The sequence below is a fragment of the Ovis aries genome, chromosome 16 (genome assembly GCF_016772045.2).
Source record: "Ovis aries strain OAR_USU_Benz2616 breed Rambouillet chromosome 16, ARS-UI_Ramb_v3.0, whole genome shotgun sequence".
Classification (NCBI taxonomy): Eukaryota; Metazoa; Chordata; class Mammalia; order Artiodactyla; family Bovidae; genus Ovis; species Ovis aries.
Genome location: NC_056069.1, coordinates 70,115,874 through 70,140,036, shown reverse-complemented (window position 1 = coordinate 70,140,036; position 24,163 = coordinate 70,115,874). Strand labels below are relative to the sequence as shown.

Below are 24,163 nucleotides of genomic sequence, written 5' to 3'. Positions count from 1 at the left end.
ACAGGAGAAGAATTTACTAGAGAGGGCAAGAGATGAGACCTACCTGGGTAAGCTGAGGGTGCCTGGCTGGTGTCCTGTGTATCTCAGGTCAGGAAAAAGCTGACAGTTTATTCAATAGAAGAGAGCAAATTCAAGTGATGTTTCCATAAGCTGCAGCTCTAGACTTCAGCTCCCTTTCAGATTTTTGTTTATTCTTAAAAATGTAAACTTCATGGGTAAGGGATGGTATATGAATAGAGAGAGAAAGACAGACAGACAGAAACAGAGAGAAAGAGACGCAGAGAGAGACACTCCGAGAGGTAGGCATCCTAAGTTGCTTCAGTCATGTCCAACTCTTTAGGGCCCCATGTATGGACCATGGCCCTCCAGGCTCCTCTGTCCATGGGGTTCTCCAGGCAAGAACGCTGGAACGGGCTGTCATGCCCTCCTCCGGGATCCTCCTGACCCAGGGGTCGAACTTGTGTCTGCCATGCTTCCTGTCTTGCAGGTGAGGGTTTTTGACCACTAGTGCTGCCTGGAAAGGCCGCAGAGAGCTACATCAGATCAAAAGACCTCAGCTCTCAGGGAGGAAACCAGCGGGTCCAGGAGCGAGAAGGCCGCAGTCCCTCTCGGTCCCCGTGTGCAGAGCCCGGGCAGAGCGCAGGGTCTGTCTGAGCGCGCCCTGGCCCCCCAGCCCCCCAGAAGGACAGCAGAGCCCAGCCCCATTGGCTTGAGGGCTGAGACCAGCATCGTCCGTGCCTTTCTGCCAGGCGCTGGTTTGGACGCTACAGCGCATCCGTGGGTTTCTGCAAACCTGGAAGCCCCCTTTTATGAACTTGCTGTGGAGCAGTTTTAGGAGGATGCTGGCACCTGCTCTGCTGAAACCAGGACGGACTTTGCGGTTCCCGTCTGCGGGGGACGTTGGGCGCTGCAGGCGCGGTTTCATGGGACTGTGTTCACATGTGTCCACAGGTCCCGGGGACATTTACCAGGGCCGATGAGGATGGGCCATGGGGATGGGCCCCCCTGTTGTCATTTCCTCCATGACCTTTGTTTGCTTGAAGGCCGGCCGCTGGCCCTGGGGACAGCACCAAGGGCCTTTGGCAAGGTGGGGAGGAGCCGAAGCTCAGTGGCATCTGAGCTGGGCCCCGCGACCTGGCCCAGAGCAGAGTCCTCAGCACAGGCCCCGCTGAGGGTTAATCCGGGCAACTCACAAGTCTCAGGCTTCTCACCTGTAAAGCGGAGATGAAGCTCACAACCCTTCTTCAGGGCTGCCGGAAAGGGTAGGCGAGATGACCCAGGGCAAGTGCACGGATCAGTTCAGTTCAGGCGCTCAGTCGTGCCCGACTCTGTGCGACCCCAGGGACTGCAGCTCGCCAGGCCTCCCTGTCCATCACCAACTCCTGGAGTTTATCCAAACTCATATCCACCGAGTCAGTGATGCCATCCAACTGTCTCATCCTCTGTCGCCCCCTTCTCGTCCCACCTTTAATCTTTCCCAGCACCAGGGTCTTCTCCAATGAGTCAGTTCTTGGAGTGGGCACCAACTGCACGCGGGCAGCCACTGCCTCTCCCATCAATGGCATGTCCTTAGACAAAACATTTGGAACATCCACGCTCCCCCGTGTGCCACGTGAAGAACATGGTGTCGGCCTGGAGAGCCCTGAGGGATGGCGTTTAAATCAGATACTGCAGGGGATAAGGCAGGTGCTGCTCACTCTCAGCTGGTCCCACGGCGATGTGCGTCCTCTCCAGCTCTGCTCATGGGGCGCCTCCAGCCCCAAGATTCCCGCTCCATGAAATTCTGTGAGATCCCCCAGCTTCTCTGTCAAAATACCTAACTTCCAACTCTTGAACTTCACCCGGGTCACTGGAATGAACTGAGGTTCAGGCATCAGCCATGAAAGCCCCATGTGGGTTTTCATCTTGTGCTGTGTGCTAAGTCGCTTCAGGCATGTATCCAACTCTTTTCGACCCCATGGACAGTCGCCCACCAGGCTCCTCCATCCGTGGGATTCTCCAGGCAAACCTGCAGTGGGCGCCGGAAGTGTCTGGTGGGGACAGTTCCTTACCTGCTGTTGGCTCCACCCTGGAGTGGGCTGCCATTTCCTTCTCCGGGGGGGTCTTCCTGACCCAGGGATCGAACCCGGGGCTCTCGCCATGCCTCCTGCCTTGCAGGTGGCTTCTTTACCATCTGAGCCACCAGGGAAGGCTGGAGAGCCTTGTACCCAGCCGCAGCGTGCGTGTCCTGGGGCTCGCGAGCTGGGAGTGCGGCCTGGGAGGTGAGAACGCCACCGGTGCCTGTGCAGACAGCTGCAGACTCAGTTCACACACACCTGCGGTTTTTAATTTTGGGCTATAACACATGCATAATGCATTGATAAGCAGAGTTGTCAGCTTAACTGCTGTATCCATCGGGGTTGATGTATGACATCGGGGTTAGTTCAGAGAGAACGGGACTTTCAAGCAGCGATTTACACTCTTAGTGGAGAGAACTGATATTGAGAAGAAACAAGAGACGCACTAAGCCCGGGACTCAAGAGATGCCGAACCTTGTGCTTTCAGCTGCTTTGGAGGGAAGGCGCGTGCCAGTGGGGAGCAGTGCCCGTGGCCCACGTCCTCTGCCCCCTTGCTGCCTCTCCAGCCTTCCCTTTGGTGTCCTTGCGGGCAGTCCTCACCTCTCTGCCCCCGCAACGTCCAGGCCCTGGGTTCCTGCCCGAGTCCCTCCTGGTGCCAAGCCATCCCACACCAAACTCCAAAATCCCCATTGCTATGTCTGGGGCAGTTAAAAGTCTGATGTCCTTCCACAGACATGCAAGGCAGCCACCGCGAAATGGACACAGGCCAGGCGCTGGGCGCAGGATTCCTCTGCTCTGTGCTGGAGGGCAGAGACCACAGACCACAAAGGTCGGTGTGTTCTTAATACACACGTCCAGGGCTGCACAGTGACAGGCCAGCGGGAAGCTCCTAAGAAACCTGAGTCCCTAGAGGTTTGTGGTGGATTCTAAGGGGCTTATTGATAACACATCTGGATTCATAACGGGACTGTCCCACCACAATGAAATCCAATGAGAAATTACTGAAAACTGAAGCTACATCCCCTGCCTGTAATTCCTGTTGAACGGAACAGTAAGTACACTGGAAACACCCAAGTCCATTACCAAGGGCCCAGGATCCCAGCGTGGACCAACGTGAAAGCAGCTTGTGGAGGTGACGACAGGCGCCAGGAGCCCAAACCTCAGAAAGAGCCTCACGACCAAACCCACCGCTTCAGTCCCACCCTGTTGCTCCTCTCCTATTTGCAAACACCTAAATCCATAAATACTCACCGTGTCGCTCTGGAGTCAAGGCCACCCCCGCGAGGCTCCCTGCCCATCGAGTCCCCAGATCTCGGCGCTGGCCGGAGCTGGGACAGGCAGCCTTGCAGGTCAAATCGTCTGCAGAGAAGAGCTCAGGGCTGAGCTCTGAACAGCAGCACCCCTTCTTCCTGCTGAGTGCGGTGAAAAGTGGCCTGTGTGCCCACCGGGCTGAGGCCGCCCCCACCCTGGGCACCTGGGCACCCTGGGCACCTGGGCACCCTGGGCACCACTATCTGCCACACGCAGATACCGCGCTGCCTCTGACGGACACCAAAGGGCCTCCTGACCCCGTGGTGGCCGAGCTAAGCCACCGTCTCCAGTGTCTCCACACAGCTTCGTTTGCCGGACGTCAGGGGTCCCTGGAAATGCCTGGCTCTTTGGAGAGCATGTGGGCCCTCACGTCTGCGCTCCACCCTGGAGGAAGTCCACAGACGCTCCGGGGCCAGCCCTGTCCTGCAGGACTCCAGCCCCTGAGGCCTCCTTAAGGCCCACTGCGGCTTGCTTTGTTCGCACTGTCTCACCTCAGTCCTGCGCCTGGGTCCCGTCAGAACGACGGAGCCCCGATCTCCACAGGCGAATTCAAGGCTCTCCTGGCTCAGAACCATTGGGTTAATGTATGAAGCTACTTAATGTACAATGTAAAAGCCTCAAATGCGGGTGACTGTCAACAAACCCATGAAGTCAGGTGACCGTTTTGAAATAGCAGCATTTACGTCTGAGAAGAGAATGTGAATTGGGGGCAGCTTTTCACTGAAGAAGTGTGAGATGGAGGGTTTGGAGAGGGATCCTTTGGAGGAAAGAATTGTTGGGGTCTCTCTGTATGAAGCTCAAGTTGAATCAAGACCCCTGGGAGTCATATCAATAACCTCAGATATACAGATGACACCATTCTAAGGGCAGAAAGCAAAGAGAAACTAAAGAGACTCTTGATGAAGGTGAAAGAGGAGAGTGAAAAAGCTGGTTTAAAATTCAACATCTAAAAAATGAAGATCATGACACCTAGTCCCATCCCTTCACAGCAAATAAAAGGGGGAAAATGGAAACAGTGACAGACTTTATTTTCCTGGGCTCCAAAATCACTTCAGATGGTGACTGCAGCCATGAAATTAAAAGGTACTTGCTCAGTTGGTAAAGAATCCGCCCTCAGTGTAGGAGACTCAGGTTCAATCCCTGGATTGGGAAGATCCCCTGGAGAAGGGAACAGCAACCCACTCCAATATTCTTGCCTGGAGAACTCCATGGACAGAGGAGTCTGGTGGGCTACAGTCCATGGGAAAGAGTCGGGCATGAGTGAGCAGCTAACACTTGCTCCTTGGAAGAACAGCTATGGAAAACCTAGACAGTGCATTAAAAAGCAGAGATATCACCTTGACAACAAAGGTCTGTATACTCAAAGCTATGGTTTTTCCAGTAGTTATACAAGGCTGAGCACTGAAGAGCTGATGCTGCTGAACTGCGCTGTTGCAGAAGACTCTTGAGAGTCCTTTGGATAGTAAGGAGATCCAACCAGTCCATCCGAAAGATCAGTCCTGGGTGTTCATTGGAAGGACTGATGCTGAAGCTGAAACTCCAATACTTTGGGCACCTGATGTGAAGAGTCAATTCATTGGAAAAGACCCTGATGCTGGGAAAGATTGAGGGCAGGAGGAGAAGAGGGTGACAGAGGATGAGATGGTTGGATGGCATCACCGACTCGATGGACATGAGTTTGAGCAACCTGGGAGACAGTGAAGGATAGAGAAGCCTGGCGAGCTGCAGTCCCTGGGGTTGCAGAGCTGGACACGACTGAGCAACTGAACAACGAACTCTGTATAAAAAGAAGTTTCGCCTGCTTTCTGTCTCTGGGTGACGTAATCCTGGCTTGAACCCAAGTCCCATTACACTTCTAATTCCATCCGTGCAAGTCACTAAATTCAATCCTGTCGATTTTGCCCCAATTCTCCTCCCACACACCTCTGTTCCAAGCCATGTATGAAGAAAGTATCATTTGAGAAATATTTTCAATGCATTTCATCAGTATTAAGGTTGCCAGATTTAGCAAATAAAAAACAGAACACCAAGTTTGGGGTATTCTTGTTTTTTGCATCTGGTTCACTACATAGTTTCTGTTGAAAATGTTCTTAAATGTATACTTTGAATACAACTGCTTTCTAATTTTTGAATCATTATTGTCAGTGGAACACAAATTATATAAAAAGCTTGATTACTACACGGTAAGGAGTGATCCTGCTGAAAAGAAGACAAGAAAAAGATTAAATAAATATATAATTTATGAACTACACGGCCTTTATTACAAATCTGAGCATCGCTGCCCCTCAGAACGAAACGCCCAGACTGCAGAGTAATCGTTAGTCAGTCCTCTTTGATATGGTAGTGATTTCTGTGCAAGTTTTGCTTTGCACACATTTTGTGAGTGTGGCAGTTGAAGGTGTATTTTTCCCAGGTAGAAAGCTAAAACATACTGCGTGGGGCAGTTTGTAAGCCTTATTTGAAAACGGTGAGCATTCTGAACAGGCCTCAGTTTACCCTCTTGGCCTGGTCCCTTCGTGGCCGTCATTCATGGCCCCTACGTTACCCTTCGTGGCTGTCACTGGGCCTCGGGCTCTGAACCGGCCAACGGGGCAGGTGGATGCTGACGCTGGGCCAGAATCACCCAGTGAGGAGCCCCTGGGAGAGCCTCCAGGGCAGGAGGAGCTGGGAAGTGGGAGGCAGACCACCTGGGGTGCTCAAAGGAGCCCCCAGAATCATCCTGAGCTTGTGGTGGGCACTGGCAGGCATTGCTTCGTCTGGGGTTGCCTGCCCAGCAGCTCTGCCTCGAGAGTGCAGACCCTGACTCTTTCCACAGGACCCCTGCCCAGAGCCAGAGCTGCAGCCCTACGGAGGAGGCCGCCTGTGCACCCCACTCCGCTCCATCGTCTAGCGTGGGACACACTCCAGATGACGACACCATCACGGCACTCAGCGCCTGCGTTGGGCATCCTCCCTGAGGCCTCCCAGGCCTCTACCACCACCACGAGTCAGGACCACCGCGGGCCCTTCTCCCACAGGCTCGCTACCAGCAGCTTTCCCTGATCACCAGGGAACAGGCCAAGCGGGCTCTGCCTGCAGCCCACTGCCCACCTGCGGCTTACCCTTCTGTCTGGCTCTGACACCTTCAAGCGGGCAGGCAGGGCCAGCAGGGGCAAGCCCCTGAGAACATCCTGTGCTCCTGCTTAAAGATCTAAAGTCGGTAGAAAGTTTACATTGTAACTCGCTTGTGCCACTCTCTCCTTGCAAGCCCCTTTATCTTCTTTCAAAGCCCAGCAGCCTTAAATCAGCCCCTTCCTCTGCAAGAGGCCCAGCCCCACCAGAGGTTAAGCCACCGGCCTTTCTCATCAGGGCTTGGGGTTCCCCAACCCCTGCCACAGACAGCCCCCCACCCCCACCCCCACCCTCAGGAAGCCGGGACTTTCAGGAACTCCTGTTTACATCTGGGCCCATTACCAGCTAAGGCGTTATTGTTGGAAGGGCTGAGGATCACTAATCATTTTAAAACAAATTGCTTTTCCACTGCCTGAGAGTCAGAAAGAATAAACCTGGAGCCGGCCTGGGCCTCCTGTCTAAATAAACCAGCACCCTGGACCGGGATCTGCCCAGGGGTCCGTTGGGCCCTAAATCCCACCGCACTCCTCCCACCCTTCCACCCACCCAGCCCTCCCTTCCTCCAGGCCTTGGCGGGTTGGTCCAGGCCCCTTCAACCGTCTCCCCATCCTGGATGTGTATGGACCACCGCCCTGCCCCCTCCTGGAGTGGGATGGCAGGAAGCTGGGGCCAAAGTCATGTCCTGGGCACAGCTGACCCAGAACAACAGGCCCGCCAGAGGATTCCCAAAGGGTACAGAGCACCTCCCAGGTACAACCCTCACTGGCCCCCAGCCCCAGAGCCTCCCCGAGGGACCAGGCCTCCTGCAGGTGCTGCCTTCCTCACGGACCCTCTCCAGCCCAGCGGGAAGCTCCAGACACCACTCCTGTGGTCCCACCTCCGCGCTGCAAGCTCTGAGTGTCCAAGCCGAAGTTGCCAGGACCCCCCAAAGGAGGGCCCCGGTCGTGTCTGGCAGGCACAAGTTCCGGAAGTGAAGGGTTGGAGGTTCAAGGGTTCAAGCACCCCCGCTCCCCTTGACTCTGGAGCTTGTCCTGAGGGACTGTAGCTGATGGTCACCCAGGCGACCTGGCACGCCCGAGGGTGCCCCTATCCAAGCCCCGAAATCCGCTGTGTCCCCGCGGGCTCCTCAGCACCTCCAGGCAGTCCTCCAACCGGTTCTTTAAAAGAAGCGTGTGGAGCTAAGTCAACTCGCCTGGTCTGTAAAACCCCGACCTCTCCTGGTAGGCGCTCTGAGAAGGAATGTCTCAGGCCCGTCGCCTGTAGGAAGTCGCGCCCAGGCCGAGCGGCTCGCTCAAGAGCCGTCAGGCCTCTGACTCGCTGCCCCGGGGTGCGGGGAGGGCGGGGTCCCCGCCCAGGTCCCGCCCGGAGGGACGAGCGGAGAGAGCGCTGCCGGCGGCCCAGCGAGCGGCCTCCCGCACTGGGTCCCCCCGCCGCCAGCAGCGCCGCGCCCGCCGCAGACTCGCGGAGGCAGAGCGGGGCGGGCGGGCAGCGGCTGGCGGCGGCTGCTCCCTCGCGGGCGTGGGAAGGGCGCCCGAGCCTCCGCCGACCGTCCCGAGCGCCGAGGCAGGGCTTTCGGTTTGCGGCGGCCCGGGTGTGCACTCGGGGCCCCTTCCGCGCGCTCACCGCTCCAGAGGGGCAGGGCGGGCGGCACCCAGAACGAGGGCGCCCGGAGCAGGGCTGGAGGGCGTGGGGGCGCGGAGAGGGCCCGGGAGGAGGGGAGGCTTCCCTCGGAGTGGGGGCCGGCCCGGGGCCGGGGACGCCGAGCTAGGGGCGCGCGTCGTCGGGGGAGCCCGGGTTGGGGCCTCCCCTGGGACCCGGCGAGCGCCTCGCGTCCCTGAAGGCTGCTGGATGGCCCGGGCCCTGGCTGCGGCCTCCTAAGGAGGCCTCGAAGGGTGACCCAAGCCCGCTCCCCTCGAGGGGCTGGGGCCCGGAAATGGCGGGGGGCCTTAAGCAGGCCGCGCGCCCCCCACTTCCCGGTGCCCGGGCAAGTCTCCGTGCTTCCGGGACCTGCGGCTAGGCTCGCCGGCTTCGGTGCTGGTGCTGCCTTTCGGGGCCTCCACGTGACCAAGGCGCGCACACGCGGTGGCGCTGCGCCGGGGGCGGCGGGGCAGAAATGAGTCTAGGGGTGTCCGCTGCAGGCCGACCTCAACCCCAGAAGGCCCCGCCGGGGGCTGGAGGCAGAGGAGAAAAGACAGTTCCCTGGGGAAATGATTGTAGCAGTTGTGCAGGACCCAAACGTGGGCTCGAACCTTCCCCGGGGTGGCAGACGTTAAAGAACTTCAGGCCGCCGGGCCGCCTCCAGCGCGCGCGCCTCCTTCGGGGCCGCCGGCGCCCACGGCCCTCCTCGCGCGCGCTCCGGGGCGGCCTCCTGGGCTGACACTGCCTCCCCGGAGGACATCCATCTGCCGCCCCCATCTTCCCCGGACACCTACTTGTCCCCACCTGACCTACCAGCTCACCTCCCAACTTTTCAGGGTCGAGGACGTTGCCCTCGCCCGCGGGCCGGAGGTGGATGAGGGAGCCGGGCGCACGCGGAACCCGCACCCGCGCCGGGCGAACACGCGGCACCCTTCCCACCCCCGGGCCAGGCGGCCTCGCTATGCTGGTGCGAACAGGGCCTGGAAACGGGCGTTCTCTCGCAAGCCCACCCTTCCCCGTTGGAAGATGTCGGGGTTAAAATGTTCGCTTTGCCCTTTCTCTTGATCTTGGAGGGAAAAGGGGGGGAACTGCTGGCACGTTTATGGGCCTTAGACCTGTGGCGGCGAGCAATCCCAGCCCCGCTAACTCTGATCAGCCTTATTAATTCCAGCTGCGCTCTATTTGTTTGTCATTTTCCCCTTTTCCTGCGCAATCGTTATTTATGGCAGAGGAAAAGGAGGGGGAAAAAAGTGCCTGAAGTAGAATGGAGGCAGAGAGGGGGTTTCTGACAAGGAGAACAGTGAATGTGTTTTCCCTAAAGGTCACCAACAGGAGGGGCCTGGTCTGATCATCTCCCCTCTGAATCATTCCTCAAGAGCATTAACTTAATTATGCGACCAGAGAAATGAAAAAAAAAGTCTTTAAAATAACCAAAGGTAATTATAACCGTGTTGTTGACACTAATGGTTAATAATTGATCAGGACTTACACACAATCAATTGCCAATTTATCTCCCCCACAAAACCCTGAGTGATGTCCTGTTACTCCACTCCTGCCCTTGGACACTGCCTACCAAGCTCCACGGCTGCAGCCACTGGAGGCAGCCCCAAGCTTCTCACTTGCTTCTCTAAGAGCCTTCCATTTAATTTGTTTTCAGTTTCATCCAGAACAGACTAACACGGGGACGCCTTTTAAAAGGCCTTTCCTTATTATCTTGGAGCCACCCTTAAACAAACAAAGACCATTCTTCCTCTTTCCTTTTACCTGGGATTGCAAAAGAACGGTCCTGGTGTTTCCTAAGCCATCCCATCTGCATTATATTATCAGAAGAGTCCTCCTTCCTAACATCCTCAGTTTTTATCTTTCTTAGAAAGAGCGTGAACACGCTGCCCTCAGCAGAGGGAAGAGAAACCCGTCCTCTGCCTGGAGGGTGGAGGGTGAAAGTGCCAGCTAAGACAACGTCCCTCTGTTAGCAGGAGACACAGGTGAAAGAGCAGAGCGGTGTGTGCGGAAGGGGTGTATTTGCTCCCCAAACCCGGGGTGGGAGTGCTTTCTCTCTCACTTACCAAGGCCTGACGTCCAAGTGCACAGCATCAAATACCAGCTTGCTCGCCTTGCAGCCCAAGCACAGGGGAGGGCTGGCGTGTGCTTTCATTACGGCCAATAGAAAGTAATTTCCAGCAACTGGAAAATTATATTGTCATAGATTACTTCTCCTTATAATAAGCCTTTAAAATATCTGTAGGGATTTGTCACTTACATAAAGGTTTGCAAATACATCAAAGGGACATGTCCCCTCTGCGATTTGTAGAAATTCAAATGCTGTTAATCATAATATCCACATATCACAGACTGTTGTGTATTGTTCCCAAGACTGCCTCTTGAGTTAACACATTTTTTAAGTGTTTACAATGTTTTTAAAAAGCAATGTAAAAACACATATTTAAAAGGTCTATTTATGTCCGTAATTTGGGGGTTAAAATGAATGCTTTCCTTGGGATTGTCAATGCACTGGGGAACTAAAGGAAAATTATATGGTGGGTGATCATTGGAGACTGTTACTTGGAGGAACTTTATAATAATCCAGTGTATTATTTACACTTGAAAGAGATGCTCTGACTTCACAGATAAATGCCTTTGGATGATTTTGGCAAACGGTTGATTGTTTACTTCGACTTGAGCAGAGAAAGTTTAAGGCATATTTTCTGACCCGTTTAAGAAACAAAAAGATCGAATTGACTCTTAGCCTCTTTGATAGTATCTCTCAATGCGGTGTGAGATGACCTCAAAACGAGCAGCGGCGCGCACGGGCCAGGCCCGCAGGTGCCGGCTGAACACGCGCGGGGCGGGCCTCGCGGGGACCGGCTGCTCGCCGCCTCCTGGACCAGCTCGGTGGCGGCGGCGGCGGCGGCGGCGGCGCGGGCCGCGCAGAGCCCTGGTCCTTTCCTCTCCGCCGGCCCCGCCGCCTGGCCGCAGACAAAGGTGGATGAAGTTCTTTTCAAGTTTCAAAGGCAGTTGCGCAGCAGCTTTGCAGAAACAATAACTCTTTTATTGGGAACAAATGTTGACATTTGACGGGCGAGGGAGGCAGCGGCGGCCGGGCCAGCGCCCCGCTTGCTCTCGGCCCGGTCCCCGGGGCCCACCTGAGATTAAAGCGCGAATTCCGATAAGTCGGCTCTAACGCGCCCGGGGCGGCGCAGGGCAGAGGCCGGCGGGCCGGGCCACACGGGCTCCGTCCTGCGGCCCCGCGGCCCCGCGGCCCCGCGCTCGCAGCCGCCCGCCTCCCTCTCCCCGGCCTCCGCTAACATCTGTGAAAGCCTCCGTGGGCCGGGACGTAATGTTTGATTAGCTGAATTCTAAAGCAGAAGAGAGCAATCAGACACAGTAACCCTCTTCCCTGAGAAGAGCCTCTCTGTTTCTCCCTCATCTTTCCTAAAGACCTGCGACGGAGGAACCATAAAACGCATTCTACATTTCCTTTAAAAAGATGCCTCTAAACACCTGCGGGTTTTCTGTGCTTAGCATACATTAAAAAAAAATCAAGTTTTCCCGAAAGAAATTCAGGTCAGGTGGCAGGGTGGGTAAGTTATGGAAATCATTGATAATTTGTTGGGCATACAAACATCAAAGAGGGTTCGTTAGTCTGGGCTAATCTCCTGAGCTGCTCGGAGTTTGCACCAATTGAAAGGTGCAGATTGTCCCTGAGAAGGAGGTCTGGGGTGTGTGTGTGTGTGCGTGTGTGTGTGTGCACGCGCGCTCGCCTGCACGCCCGTGTGTGCAGCGAAGGGATCATGTATCCAGGTAAAACAATCTTCTGTTCCGAAGGGAGGCAGTTTTCAGGCAGGCTTCAGTTTCTGAACATATGCAGGGAGATCGGTTTTTACTCGGTGCCCTCGCCTCCCTGCTTCTTTAAGAGCGAGAGTGCTGTCTCTAGCATCGCCATCAGGCAGCCCGGTCTCTCAGTGCCTATTTGTTAAATATTGTTAACTTCCATACTTTTCACCCAAGCCTTCAAATTAGAATATCACATATAGGAAATATTGCTGTCACGGAGGTTGGATTCTCTGCTGATTTAGGAAATATGGCTAATGTTAATAAAAGCAAAACCGCTTAACATCTTCAGACTGCAATGTCAAATGCTATCTGGAGGGAAAATCATTATCCTCACGGTAATTCCACAAAGGTTCCATCTGAAACAAAAACAGGCAAAGGAGCTCCTGGCTCCCTTTTATGTGCACAGACTTGAATCTGTTTTCCTCCAGACGGCTGCCACAGAGCAACCAGGCTCCCCACGTGAAAAATCTTCCCTGTCACCAAGAGATAGCTCCACTCCAAACACGTCCAGATCTCCTACTAGGGGAGGCAGGAAGGAGGAAAAAATAGTTCTCTACCCGCAAAAATTCGCTTTCTGCTAACCTCTGATCGCATAGCTACTCCAAGCCAACAGAATGCCTGAAAATGAACAGAAAACCGAAGCCGTGGTGTGTGCCTTCCTGGGCAGTCAGACCCCATAAAAGGCAGGGCTCTGTGACCAGTTCACAGCCCCCTAGCTTTGCCTCAAGTAGCTAAGATTACTTTCAAATACCCTTTCTAACAAGACCCCAGCAAGAGGCCACTAATTTCCACGGCACAAAAAGCCACTGGAGAGAGATCCGTTTGTCAATATCAACTGGTCCGGCAATTTCCCATCCTCAGACACATCAGCCTATCAGAGCCGGCAGATGTTTAGACAAGATTTTATAAATTGTTCAATATCAGCCCATAATGAACCCCAACTGACCATTCCAAAGCAGCTAAAAGCATCCGGGCCGACCCCCGCTGGGATCCAATAATGCTCTCAGGCTGCAACATTATTAATCATGGAATAAAATAGATGAACCTCTTGAAAAATAAGTGTATGATTGATTAAAGGGCAATCTAAGAAGCTATTATTCTTGTTTTATAACCGTAAGTTATATTCACTCAATTTATCTTTGGAGAGGAAATAAATGATTGTTCATTTCTTTTCTGAAATTATATTATATGGGTATCCATATAATTTTGCTGAAAATTAAAGTGACAGTTTTGCTGCTTTTATGATACTAATCAAAGGGAATATGTTCCTTGACTACAAATTGTAGACTTGTCCTAGAATTAGGTAGTGAGTCACACAATAACGAGGCAATAGTCTAGGGTTCTTTAAACTTTTCTTTCCCCCCAGGGTAAGGCTAAGAGCCACTGAAAGGAAAATAAATCTCTCCTCCCCGGATTTTCGCCTTGTGTTTAACGTGAGTTATATGAAAAGAGGAGTTAAGAAGCCATTCATTAAATCTGAATAATCTACGCCAATTTGGGCAATTCAAATAAACAATAAACAATTATTTCACTCAATAATTTATGGTGGGGGCATCATTTATACCCCATATTATCCACATTATCCACTCACAATACTCTAGTTACTGAGGAGGCTCAGTAAGCCCAGAAATAAATGTCCAATGGATCCTAATACATGGAGTATCAGATCATTTTATTTTGCCAAGTTTTTTAAATGTACACTAACAAGCCATTTGCATATTCAGAACACAAAATCCAGATTTTCTTACAATGCATGTGTATATAAATAATGTAAAACCATGCGTATCTCCCTACTGTGTACTGCTCTTGCCTCTGCCTTCTTGCAGGAGCAGAAGGGAGGGATTATTTTACACATTTTCATTAAAAAGCCTGAGGTCAGATCACCTGGGGGGAGGGGCTGCTATCCCCAGGGCTCCCTACCCAAAGACTCTTCCAGGACAAATGAGCCCCAAACACCACACTGCTGTAGACTAGTTTGTTTTTATTTACAATTTAAGATATAAATTAGTAAAGAATTCTTGTTAAACAACCAACAAAGATTGTATAACCAGCAATGTTCAAATAAAAACCAGGCAGAATTTATTTACAAAAGGTTTAGATTCCATTGCAATACAACTTGCATAAATTACTAGAAGCTTTATATCATTATAAAAATAAATATCAAATTTGTTTCCACTTCTTAAGTACTCAAGTTCTATAATCACGTTTTATTTCTACTGTGTACATCTTTTACAAATAAATTTTACAGTAAATCCTATCACACCTATAGAATATATACCGTGGCAATGAAGTGATCAATTCAAGATATCCTGAGAAAAAAGATTGTTTTCAAAAGTCACACATACATTGGGGAAGCTATACTATGCCAACAAATTCACGTATGTCCAACAAAAGTCTGTTCCGATAGAGTCTGTGGGTTGGCAGTGCCCTGTGGATCCTTCCTTTTACAGTGGCACGAGATGCGGTCCGGATTTAGAGGTCATTTTATATATATATATCTGTATATTTATGAACTTGGGAGGAGAGAATGGCCTGCTGACTTTTTTTTTTTCCAAAGCAATTGTGACACCTACCTGTGGACCAAGGAAAAAACCAAGTCATCCCCCAAATCCTTCAGCCCCCACCAGTACCAGTCACCACATTCTAAAAAGGGTCCATCTCAAAAGGCTTCACTTCTTGCCCACCTTCAAGATCTGTGATGAGTAATTTTGCCTACTTGTAAAGTAGTTTTCTTTTTGAGATACTACTGTCAGCCAGGCAAACTGCTGATCCTATCTAGTCCATCTGGACACGGGGACAGGCCTGATAAAAGACTCTCCAGTCTGGCTGCAAATGTCATCTAAAAAGGGGTCTGATACCCCCAGTTTCAGGAGCACTAGCTCATGAAAGCAAGTGCCTTTTAAGTGTCTATCGTTTCTTAAGGTTCCAAGCTGCATATAAATACCCAGATTTTAAGAATCTGTTTTTCCAAAGAGAAAACAGCAGCAGTGGTGTGATAAATGCATTCCAGTTGAAGGAGTGATTTTTTTTTAAGCAGAATTTGAGCCAAAAAAAAAAAAAAAGAGAGAGAGAGAGAGAGGAGCTCTCAAAAAGAGCATAATCCTCTCCCACTCAAAGAAAAGAAAAAAGAGAGAGAGAAGTAAGGCTCTGTCCTCAGACCCCATGACAAGAAGCAAGAAACACATTCAGCGAATTTGCTGGGCAATTGGTGCCGGAAGGTTCCGCATGGGGTGTGGGGAGGGGGAACCCCAGGGAGCCCACTTACTTGCATTGCTGTCTCGGCCCTTCTATAGGTAGGGCTGGACGCCCCCACCAACCGCGGTGCAGCCCTCGCTGGCATCTGTCAGGGGAGGGGGCAGTTAGTCAGGACCCGACCCCAGAGCCATCTGCCTCCCGACAGCCTCGCGGCCACCAGCCTCGAGCCGCCCCACCACGCCGTGCCCTTCCCCCTGAATCCCCAAGCGGTCTGGGGGACCCGGCTGCCCCCCGCCACCACCCGCCCCCTGAGACACTCGCCCGTCACATTTCCGCATTTTCTGCCCCCTTGACCTCCTTTTATAGGTCTGATCGGCTCAAGCCTCCATTAGGAGCAACAGAGGCGAGGCAAAGAAAGGGAGGGAGAAAACGGACTCTCGTTTTCTGTTCTGAAGATTTAAAAACCGGAGGCCCCAGGGAGGAAGCAGAAGGCTTTATCTCCTTGCAGCCGAAGGCAGAAAAGGAGATTGAGCTGAGACTCGGAACCGTCAGAAAGCGCCGAGACTGACGCTCAGGACGCCGGAGGGAAGCTACACTTGGCGTCGATTTGTATTTGCCAAACCGAAAACAGTCAGGACGATACCAACAAAAGGAATAATAAATCAAGTGAAAAATCAGTCATAAGGGGGTCAGTCTGTCTCCGTCTCGAGTCAGGATCGTCTGGCCCCCACCCCGTTTCTGTCTTCACCAGCTCCCCCTTCGTTTCTAACTTGGGAGTTAGAAACTCCCATCCGTTCCCCGTTCCCGGTTCAGGGACAGGGCTTTCCCAGCCAGACCTACAGGTGCCCGGTTGCCTTTCCCGGCTCCTAGGGGTGCTCGCCCGCCGGGACCCTCCGCCCCCTCCGCCCCCTCCGCCCCCGGGGCCCCGCGGGCCGCCTACCTTTCTTCGGCTCGTAGCCGCCGCCCGGGGGCCGGTAGTGGGGCTCCGGGAGCGGGTGCGCGCCCGCCTTGCCCGCGTCGCTGGCGGCCTTCGGCGCGGCGTGCAGCGCTTCTGCGGGGGCCGCGGCCGCCGAGTTGTACCGAAGCAGCCCCTGGCCCTGCAGCGCCGCGTTCAAGTTACCGTAGTTTGTGTAGCTGCCGTAGAAGGGCGAGGTGTAGTAGAGATGACGGCCGAGCAGCGGCGACGCGGGGTAGGGCGAGCCGCCCGGCGGAGCCCCGCTCGAGGCGGGCGCCGCGGCCGCCGGCAGCCCGGGCGGCGCGCAGCCCGGGCCCAGGCTCGGCTGCTTGAGGTCCGACGTGGCGATCTCGGCCAGAGACCACAGCTTGGGCTTGCTGGCGGCCGGCGGCGCGCCTGGCGACGTCCGGTTGCCCAGCGGCGTCTTGCCGCCCCCGCCCCCGCGGGGCGCCGCCTCGGGCGGGGGGCTCAGCAGCGGCGGCGCCTCCACGCCGGTGAGCGGCGACGAGGTCACGGGCTTGGGCGGCGCCAGGTCCCGCTCGCCGTCCTCGTCCTCGTCGTCGTCGTCGTCGTCGTCCAGGTCGTCGAACTTCTTGCACTCCGAGCCCGACTCGCACAGGGGGTCCCCGGCGCGGCAGGGCAGCTTCTCTCCGTCTGACTCGGCAGAGCAGGAGTGGTCGGTGAGCGAGTCCACGTGCAGGCTGATCCCTGCAGAGGCGCGGGGTGGGGGGCACGGTCTGTGGCACCCCAGGCCCCGCTGCCCACCGCTCCCCGCCCCCGCCATCCCTCACCCCGACCCCACCCGAGCCGCGTGCTCCAGGCAGCCTGACCTCCCTGCTCGTACGGGGCCTCAGAGGCGCCAGGCAGCGGCGCCTGGAGTGCTGTGCGGGTGGGCGGCCTCCTCTCCGGCCTCAGCTCGGCGCCCCGCCTGGGAAGAAGGAGGCTCCGCGCCCCTGCGCCGCCTCGGCCGCGCTCACCTTCGTCCTCCGCCGACGTCTCGGTGCCCTCGTGCGCCTTGTCCGCACTCTCCTCCTTGCCCCTCGCCGCGTCGCCCTCGTCCTCGTCCTCGTCCTCACTTTTGTTCCTGGGGGCCCACGTCATCTTGTTCTCCTTCTTGAGGCGCCGGCGCGCGTTGGCGAACCAGGTGGAGACCTGCGTGAGGGTCATCTTGGTGATGATGGCCAGCATGATCTTCTCGCCCTTGGTGGGGTAGGGGTTCTTGCGGTGCTCGTTGAGCCAGGCCTTGAGCGTGGCCGTGGCGTCCCGCGTGGCGTTCTTGCGGTAGGCCGGGTCGTTGAGCTGGTACGGGTAGGCCGCGCTGCCGTAAGGGTGGTAGCTGATGGCGCCCGTCATCCCGGTCGTGTGTGCGTCGTAGGGCGCGCCCTGCAACCGACAAGAGCCCGGTGAGCGGTCGTCCGAGGGCCCGACAGGCGTCAGCGCCCCGGCGACCCCTCCACCCGCCCGCGGCCGCCTTTCCCACGGTGCCTCCCCGCGCTGGGACTGCGCCTTCCTGCAGCAACAGATCCGGAGGACGCAAAGGGTCGTTTAACGCCAGCTGTAGATCTCGGAAAGCGCTGCGGTTTTATTCCCAAACTTCCCAACGATTTCATTTTCCTAAAAATGGCACATCTGGCCCCGAATGCCCCTGAGCCGCCGGTACGTGCGTGCACAAACAGGCCCGCACACACGGGCCCGCAGGTAGCGTCTTGATATCTAAATTTCTCCTGGTGTGAAGAGTCGCCGCCTCCTCCTAGTCCCCTTCCCCTCCCTTTAATGGTTAAAAAAAACACCCCAGAGCCCCCGCTCCGCTATTCACCACTCTAAAGCTGGGCAAATCCAATTTGCAACTCGAAGCCAGTCACCGTTTCGAATTCTTCAAATACGCGGCAATTAGCATTTTAATTCAGCCCTTAACGTTTAAATTCGAGACTTCTACAGCCAGCGCCGAGGCCCCGGCTACCCCGTCTCTGCTCTGGAATTCCGCCGAGGGCGGGAGGTGGCCACCAGCTCCCCCCCCACCACCACCGCGTCCGGGCCTCCAGCGTCTAAAACACGCTTTGCCAGCCCCCGGGCCTGGCCGGGCCGAGGAGCCGGAGGAGAGCGGGCCGGCCCGGGGGCTCGGGACGCAGGGGCTGCTCTCGGCGCCCGGGGACCGAGGCGGCACTTAGCCGGCCGAACGCTGGCCGACATGTTTTTCTAAAGCACGGGCCTGTGGGGCAGATGGAGGCGAAGATCCGAGCGGCCCGGCCGGGCCCCGGAGCCGCGGCCGAGGCTCCGTTGATTTCCCCAGCCCCGTGATCACAAGCCCCGCGAGAAAGTGCCCAGCGCCTGGCGATCGCCCCGGAGGCCCAGGGGCGCCGACCCTTGCTGCCCGCGCCGGAAGAAGCGAGCCCCGGCCCGCTCAAGACTCCTCGCCCAGCTTCGGCGCCTGAAAGAGGGCCACCCAGGCCAGATCCCGTCCCGAGCCCAGTGGGGTCGCGCTTCTCGGGCTCCCGGGGAGATGACCTCCGCAGCCGAGGGGAAGGGCGCGCGGAGCCCCGCGCTCCGGCCGTCGCCGGCCGACCGCCCCGCCTCTCGTCCGCGCCGGCCGCGCCACGGCCCCAACTCCGCGACTTCGGAGCCGCCCCCCAACACTACGTTCCCCGCGACCCTCGGCTCGCCGATCACAGGCCAGGGTCTCTGCGCCCGGCATCTCGCGGCCCCGCCCGCCAGCCCGCGCTCGGTTACCATGTAGGACGGGAAGCCGGCGGCGGCGGCGGCGGCGTCGGCGGAGTACTGCAGCGGGCTGCCGAAGCCGGTGGCCGCTTGCGCGGTGAAGGCCGCGGAGCCGGGGTAGGGGCTGAACGCCGAGCCCGACGCCGACCGCGCCAGCTCCTCGCTGCGCGGCGCCGCCAGCGCCGACGCGCCGTACGCCGGACACGAATAGAGCGCCAGCGAGCCGGGCGCCTGGTACAGGTAGCCCTGCGGGTAGGACATGGTGGGCGCGGGGCGCGGGGGCCCGCGTCACGCCGAGCAGCGGGCAGGGCGCGCGGCGCCCTCCATCCACGCCCGGCCGGGGCGCGAGGCGGCGGCGGCGGCGGCGGGCGCGGGGACCGCCAGCCGAGGCAGGCCGGCCCGCGCACTAGCCCGGGCGGCCCCGCGGGCCAGGGGATTGGCGGCGGCGGCGGCGGCGGCGGCGGCGGCGGCAGCTCGGAGCCGGTGGGCGCAGCCGCGCGCCAGGCCGGCGGTCGGGGTTTGGGGGAGTCTGGAGTCGGGAGTGAGGAGTTGAGGAAGGAGCGCTCGAGTTTCCGAGGGACATTGGAACGCGGAGCTGTCCGTCACGGGCTCATCTGCATATCCGGGCGCCCGCCCCCTCCCCTGCTCCGCCCGCTCCGCCCGCTCCCGCCGCCCGGCCGCTGCCGGGGAGGGGCGGGGGCGCCGGGGGAGGGGCGGGCGCAGCGGCGGCGGGAGCGCGAGGCCGGGCGCGCAGGCTTTTGTGGCTCAGCCGCCTCTCGCGCAGCCCCAGCCCCCGGCCCGCAGCCCGGCCGCACCGGGCAGTGCGCGCTCCCCCTGCCCACTCGCGCGGACTCCCGGCGCCCGCCCCCGCGCCCCCCACCTTCCCGGCCGCCCCCCTCGCCCCCGCCCGCCGCTCTGCCCCCTCCCCCGGCCCCGCCCCCAGCTCGGCCCGCCAGGACCCGCGCGGAGGCCGCCCGCTGCCACTTGGGGTGGGGGGGATGAGCGGCCCGGGCCCCCCTCACCGGCCGCGCACTGCGCGCCGCACCCTCGTGCCCGGGTCGGAGCTACGGGTGATGCGGCGGGGGTGAGGCGCCGCGGCCCGGGTCCTCCGGCGGGCGGCGTGAGCGGCTCTCACGCCCGCCTCCCCCGGTCCGTTCTTGCCGCGCGGGCTGAGCCTCCGCGCGGGACCTCGCGGCTGGCCGCCGGCCCCGCGCCGCCCGGCGTGCCCTGCGGGGCCCGGATGCCGGGCGCTTCCGTCGCGAGCCGCCAGGAGGGCCCTGAGGTGAGCTCTCTGCCCCGGGGTGCGCAGTGGCCCGCGGGCCTGGGGGTCAGGACTCTCTGCTCTCGGACGCGGCTTAGCCCGCGCCTCCAGTGCTTTTCCAGGACGCCGCCGCCTCCCCCAAAGGGTTTTTTATTTTGTTTTAATAAGTTGACGCCTCTTTCGGATTTGTGTTGTAAAGCACTCGGGGGAAACGATCGTCACCGGACAGACCGCCTCTGGCAGGACGTGGAGCCTCGCTGTCACTCGGGAAGGGACGAGACAGTCACAGGCCGGGGGCGCGGGCGGCGCACGCGGCTGCCCAGGTAGCGCAGGTAACAGGGGACTCGAGGGCCGCCTCGCGGGGCCCAGCGGCGAGGCGCTCGGCAGGAGGCTCTGGGACCCAGCCCTACAGACACCCTTCTCCACGGGCCTCGTCCACCCTCCCCCACCGGGCCGTGGAGAAGGGTGTCTGGCGTTTGGTTTGAGGGAAGGGGTGCAGATGGGGCCACCGGTGGGCGCTCAGGAAGTGGGCGCACGGGGAGGGGGGCGGCGGTTGTGCGAGGCCCCGCCGTGGTGGTCAACACAACAGGTGCCTCTTCCTGCGGGGAGGGTGGGGAACGCGGTAGGCCGGAGCTCCAGGCCTCAGCCTCTCCGACCCCCCCCCAAACTCCTCCACCCCCTACCCACCTCCCCCTCACTCCCTACCCACTCCTCTACCCCATACCCTACTCCTCTACCCCCCACCCCGCTACACCACCGCCTACCCATCGCCCTGGCCCACTTCCCAGCCCGGTTGGCTGGGCAGATCGCGGAGGGACCAGGGTGATCCCATTCGGGTCTCGGTCTCCCGGGTACCCCGGGCGCCATGCGGCCTCTTGCGGGGCGCGGCTGCAGCTCGAGCACCAGGAGGCTCCAGCCTCGGGCAGGGCTTGACCTCTGACCGCCTGCGGAACCTTCGAGGCTGTTTGTTCCCCCAGATCCAAGGAGACCGGTTGTAAACTGCAGGATTGGACTTGAGCAGAGCCCACCCGCCTCCACCTGCAGGCGGTGGCCCCCCCGGTAGGTGAGGTCCAGGCGCCTGACCCCAGCCGCCTCCCCACTAGCTCCCAAACCGCTGCACCCTCGCCTGTCCCCCCAACACCGGCTCTCCTCTCTGAGCCACCGCGCCGCCCACAAACCGCAGCCTGCACCCTCTACACTTGCCTAACCGCCTCACCCCCAAACACATACTCCCCCCCCCCCCCCCCCCCCCCCCCCCCCCCCCCCCCCCCCCCCCCCCCCCCACCCCCACCCCACCCCACACACTCTGCGCTGCCGGGAGGGCCCAGCAGGTGAGTTTCAGCAATCCTTTGACCCCAAGCAGGATGCCCTAATTCAGTTCAGGGCAGTTATTTTAAATCAATTATTGTCGCGTTAAAAAGGAAAGGGAAGCAGGGAGAGTCAGAGGCCGCAGCAGCCCCGTGGAGCCTGCTTTTCCCAGGGTCCGCGGCATCTGTGGTCTTCCCGGGAGGGAATTCGGTCAGGAAGAGGCCGAAATGAGACAGACACACGACGGATGACCAACGTTCACGGCGCCAGACCAGGTTCCGGGCCTTCGGTTCCCTTCCAATTACATAGTTCAAGTGAAAAAAAGGGGGGAAAAAAAATCAGGTCTAATTTTTATCTCCGAGGAGGACGGGCCTGAGTATTTCCATTTCTAAAGACCAGTTCCTGCCGTTGTCTCATTAGCATTTGGGGCCGCCTCCTCCCCCTCCCTCGATTCCCCCCCCACACACACACCCACCCCCCACCCCCAGGGCTTGATCTCTGCCAGGGGCAGAAAAGAAAACAGCGAATTATTACAAAAACATCCCCAGTTTGGAGCAGGGAGCATAAGCTCCGATACACTCGATTTTGACATCAATTAAGTGTGTAGCCAGACATGTGCACGTGGCCTTGGAGGGTCTCGCGTCGCCCAGGGTGCTTCTCCAGAAAGGGCTGCCGGCTCTCGCGCTTCCCGCAGCTCAGCGCAGCTGATCCGGAAGACAGTCTCTGCTCAGTGTCTTCCCCCCCCCCCCCCCCCCCCCAGCAATTATACTCCTCCACTGAAAACTGAATTTTCCATACTGCTGCCTGCTACTAATAAAAGCCGTCTACCTTGCACTATTAAACAGTCGAATCGTACTACATGCCGTTTTTATTGGTGGTGACTGTAGCAAATTAAAATGCCTACGCAGAGACATTAACATTTACGCTCTGCATTGTTACCGGGATATATAAACTCCGTTTCTCTTTAAAGCACTTTGATTTTTTTTTTTAAATATATAAAATCACTTTTTCTTTTCTTAAAGTTGGCTCGGTCTTCTTTTCTAAAAACTCAATCGAAAGAACAGCCTGCAAGTGTGGAGGCGCGATGGCTGGGCGCGCGGCCGCCTGGGAGGGTGGCCTGGAATCCTGCCACTGCACCTCGGGTCACCGCGGGGAGCGCCCGGACCCCACGGCCGCCGCTTTCCTGGAGCAGGAGCTGGATGCTCCGCTCACGGGCGAGGAGCCCGTTCAGGCCTGTGGAGCGCCGGGGTCTGGACGGACACTGGGCCTCTGTCACTTTCGGTTGCCCTCCTCACTGGGATGGAAGAGAAAGAGCCGGCGCGCAGGCCAACCGGGTGCGTGCGCTGAAAGCGATGGATCCGAGCAGTTCGGTTTCGGGGTTTACGGTGGATTCCACCCCCCCACACACACACTTTGCTCCAGGTGTGCATTCAAAAAAAAAAAAAAAAAGGAGGGATCGGTTGACACCGTCACCTTTCTGTTTCTTGTCCGCACAGTGCTTTTGGAACCAGTTGGCGTGGACACGCGTGTTTCCGGGAACCGCGGTTTCCTGGAGGCCGAGCTCTGGGAAACGGCGGCCTGGGGCTCGAGGTCCTCCTCGGAAAGCAGCGGCGGCGCAGACCGAGGCGCCCTCCACTCCTTGTCCGGGGCTCCCGGGAGGCGGGCAGGCCCAGCGGCGACGCGGCCCGAAGTCGTGCGCGCGGGCGGCGAGGGGGCGCTGTGGCCCGCGGATGCCGCCTCGTCCCCGCCGCGGTGGGCCTGGTGCCGTCCCCGGCCACCGAGGGCGCCCCGGCCGGACCTCCCCAACGTCGATTGCATTGGGGCAAACGGACAGCAACACTGGAGCGTTTGAATAAAGCCTAGCCGAACCCGGCTTCTCTCTCTTCCCGCCTTTTGCCCTGTCTTGGGAGTTTGTAAGAATTGGGTGGGCAAAGAGGTACCATCTTGGAACGTGTAGATATGCCGGGGGGAGGGGGTCAATTAAGATTTTAAAAGACACATTGTACGTGGTTCCTCCTGGTGAAGTTCCGTGTCAAGTGGAAGTGGTTTCCATGTATAGGGCACCTGTCCCCTCTGATGTCGCTCTTCCTGGGGGACTGCGAAGCGAGTGGCGTCAGAAACTGGCAAGAAGAGCCGGGAGCCCGGGTCTGCGTTTTCTTTTCTGGGAAACAGGAGCACTTCGCTGTAAACTGTACAGAGTTTAAGTCAAATGAAATGAGAATGCCTTCCAAGCGGGGTCGAGCCCGCTCGCGGGTCTCTGGACACTCTGGCCTTTCGAGACTCTGACAGGGTCTTCTGATGCGGCCACGTGTGTCTGCAAAACACCGCGGGAGGCGAGGCCCAGGGGGTCCCCGCCGCTCCAGTCAGGGAACCCGGGGCGCGGACGCGGCCCCTGGGTTTCCACCGGCACGAAGGACTGGGGCCCCGCGGGCAGCGCCGCGGGAGGGGTCCCTGAACCGGGGCTCCCTCTTCTGCACGTTCTGGGCTCAGCCCGCAACCCGGTTCTAGCACCGCGGCCCAGGCCCTGAGGTCGGAGGACTGGAAGTCTGCGGGCCGCTAACGTGTCCCTCCTGGTTTCGCTCAGCGGCCGCACACGTCCCATCCTCTCCGCGAACGCCCGTCCTCCGACCCGCTTCCTGAAGTTTATCCCGCGCCGCGGCCCAGGAATCAGCATCCTTCGCCTCTTCTCCGCGTCCCGTGCTCCCATCGCTCCGGCTCTTCCCTGCCCCCCGCGAACCCCGACCCGCAGCCCCTTTCGGCGAGCCGTGCGCGCGTCCC

General features: G+C 58.1%; 2 protein-coding genes across 8 annotated transcripts; one reads left to right on the top strand and one right to left on the bottom strand.

The window, feature by feature from the left end:
• Positions 1 to 13,912: 13,912 nt before the first annotated feature.
• On the bottom strand, positions 13,913 to 19,142 carry IRX2 (iroquois homeobox 2). 2 transcript variants are annotated; one of them, XM_027980183.3, is made up of 5 exons: positions 18,829 to 19,142; positions 17,079 to 17,484; positions 16,087 to 16,809; positions 15,217 to 15,291; positions 13,913 to 14,524 (listed from the first exon to the last, which is right to left on the bottom strand). In XM_027980183.3, exons 1-4 carry the CDS (start codon positions 19,075 to 19,077, stop codon positions 15,239 to 15,241), a joined length of 1,431 nt encoding a protein of 476 aa, XP_027835984.2. In that variant the 5' UTR covers positions 19,078 to 19,142; the 3' UTR covers positions 13,913 to 14,524; positions 15,217 to 15,238. The 2 variants fall into 2 exon arrangements, with proteins under 2 accessions (XP_027835984.2, XP_042089896.1); XM_042233962.2 differs by having other exon boundaries at positions 16,087 to 16,755.
• Positions 19,143 to 19,675: 533 nt separating this feature from the next.
• LOC121816827 (uncharacterized) lies at positions 19,676 to 23,409 on the top strand. 6 transcript variants are annotated; one of them, XM_042233957.2, is made up of 5 exons: positions 19,676 to 20,098; positions 20,277 to 20,400; positions 21,055 to 21,136; positions 22,408 to 22,719; positions 22,882 to 23,409. In XM_042233957.2, exons 4-5 carry the CDS (start codon positions 22,470 to 22,472, stop codon positions 23,235 to 23,237), a joined length of 606 nt encoding a protein of 201 aa, XP_042089891.1. In that variant the 5' UTR covers positions 19,676 to 20,098; positions 20,277 to 20,400; positions 21,055 to 21,136; positions 22,408 to 22,469; the 3' UTR covers positions 23,238 to 23,409. The 6 variants fall into 6 exon arrangements, with proteins under 6 accessions (XP_042089891.1, XP_042089894.1, XP_042089888.1 ...); XM_042233960.2 differs by having other exon boundaries at positions 21,558 to 22,719; XM_042233954.2 differs by having other exon boundaries at positions 20,277 to 20,409.
• Positions 23,410 to 24,163: the final 754 nt, after the last annotated feature.

Excerpts from the sequence above, each read along its gene's own strand:
- IRX2 (XM_027980183.3), bottom strand. The coding sequence starts at position 19,077 with ATGTCCTACCCGCAGGGCTACCTGTACCAGGCGCCCGGCTCGCTGGCG. Across the intron at positions 16,810-17,078 it reads GACGTCGGCGGAGGACGAAG|GGATCAGCCTGCACGTGGAC; the intron begins GTGAGCGCGGCC and ends GCGCCTCTGCAG. Across the intron at positions 15,292-16,086 it reads CGGCTACGAGCCGAAGAAAG|ATGCCAGCGAGGGCTGCACC; the intron begins GTAGGCGGCCCG and ends CTCCCCTGACAG.
- LOC121816827 (XM_042233957.2), top strand. The coding sequence starts at position 22,470 with ATGGCTGGGCGCGCGGCCGCCTGGGAGGGTGGCCTGGAATCCTGCCAC. Across the intron at positions 22,720-22,881 it reads CCGGCGCGCAGGCCAACCGG|TGCTTTTGGAACCAGTTGGC; the intron begins GTGCGTGCGCTG and ends TTGTCCGCACAG.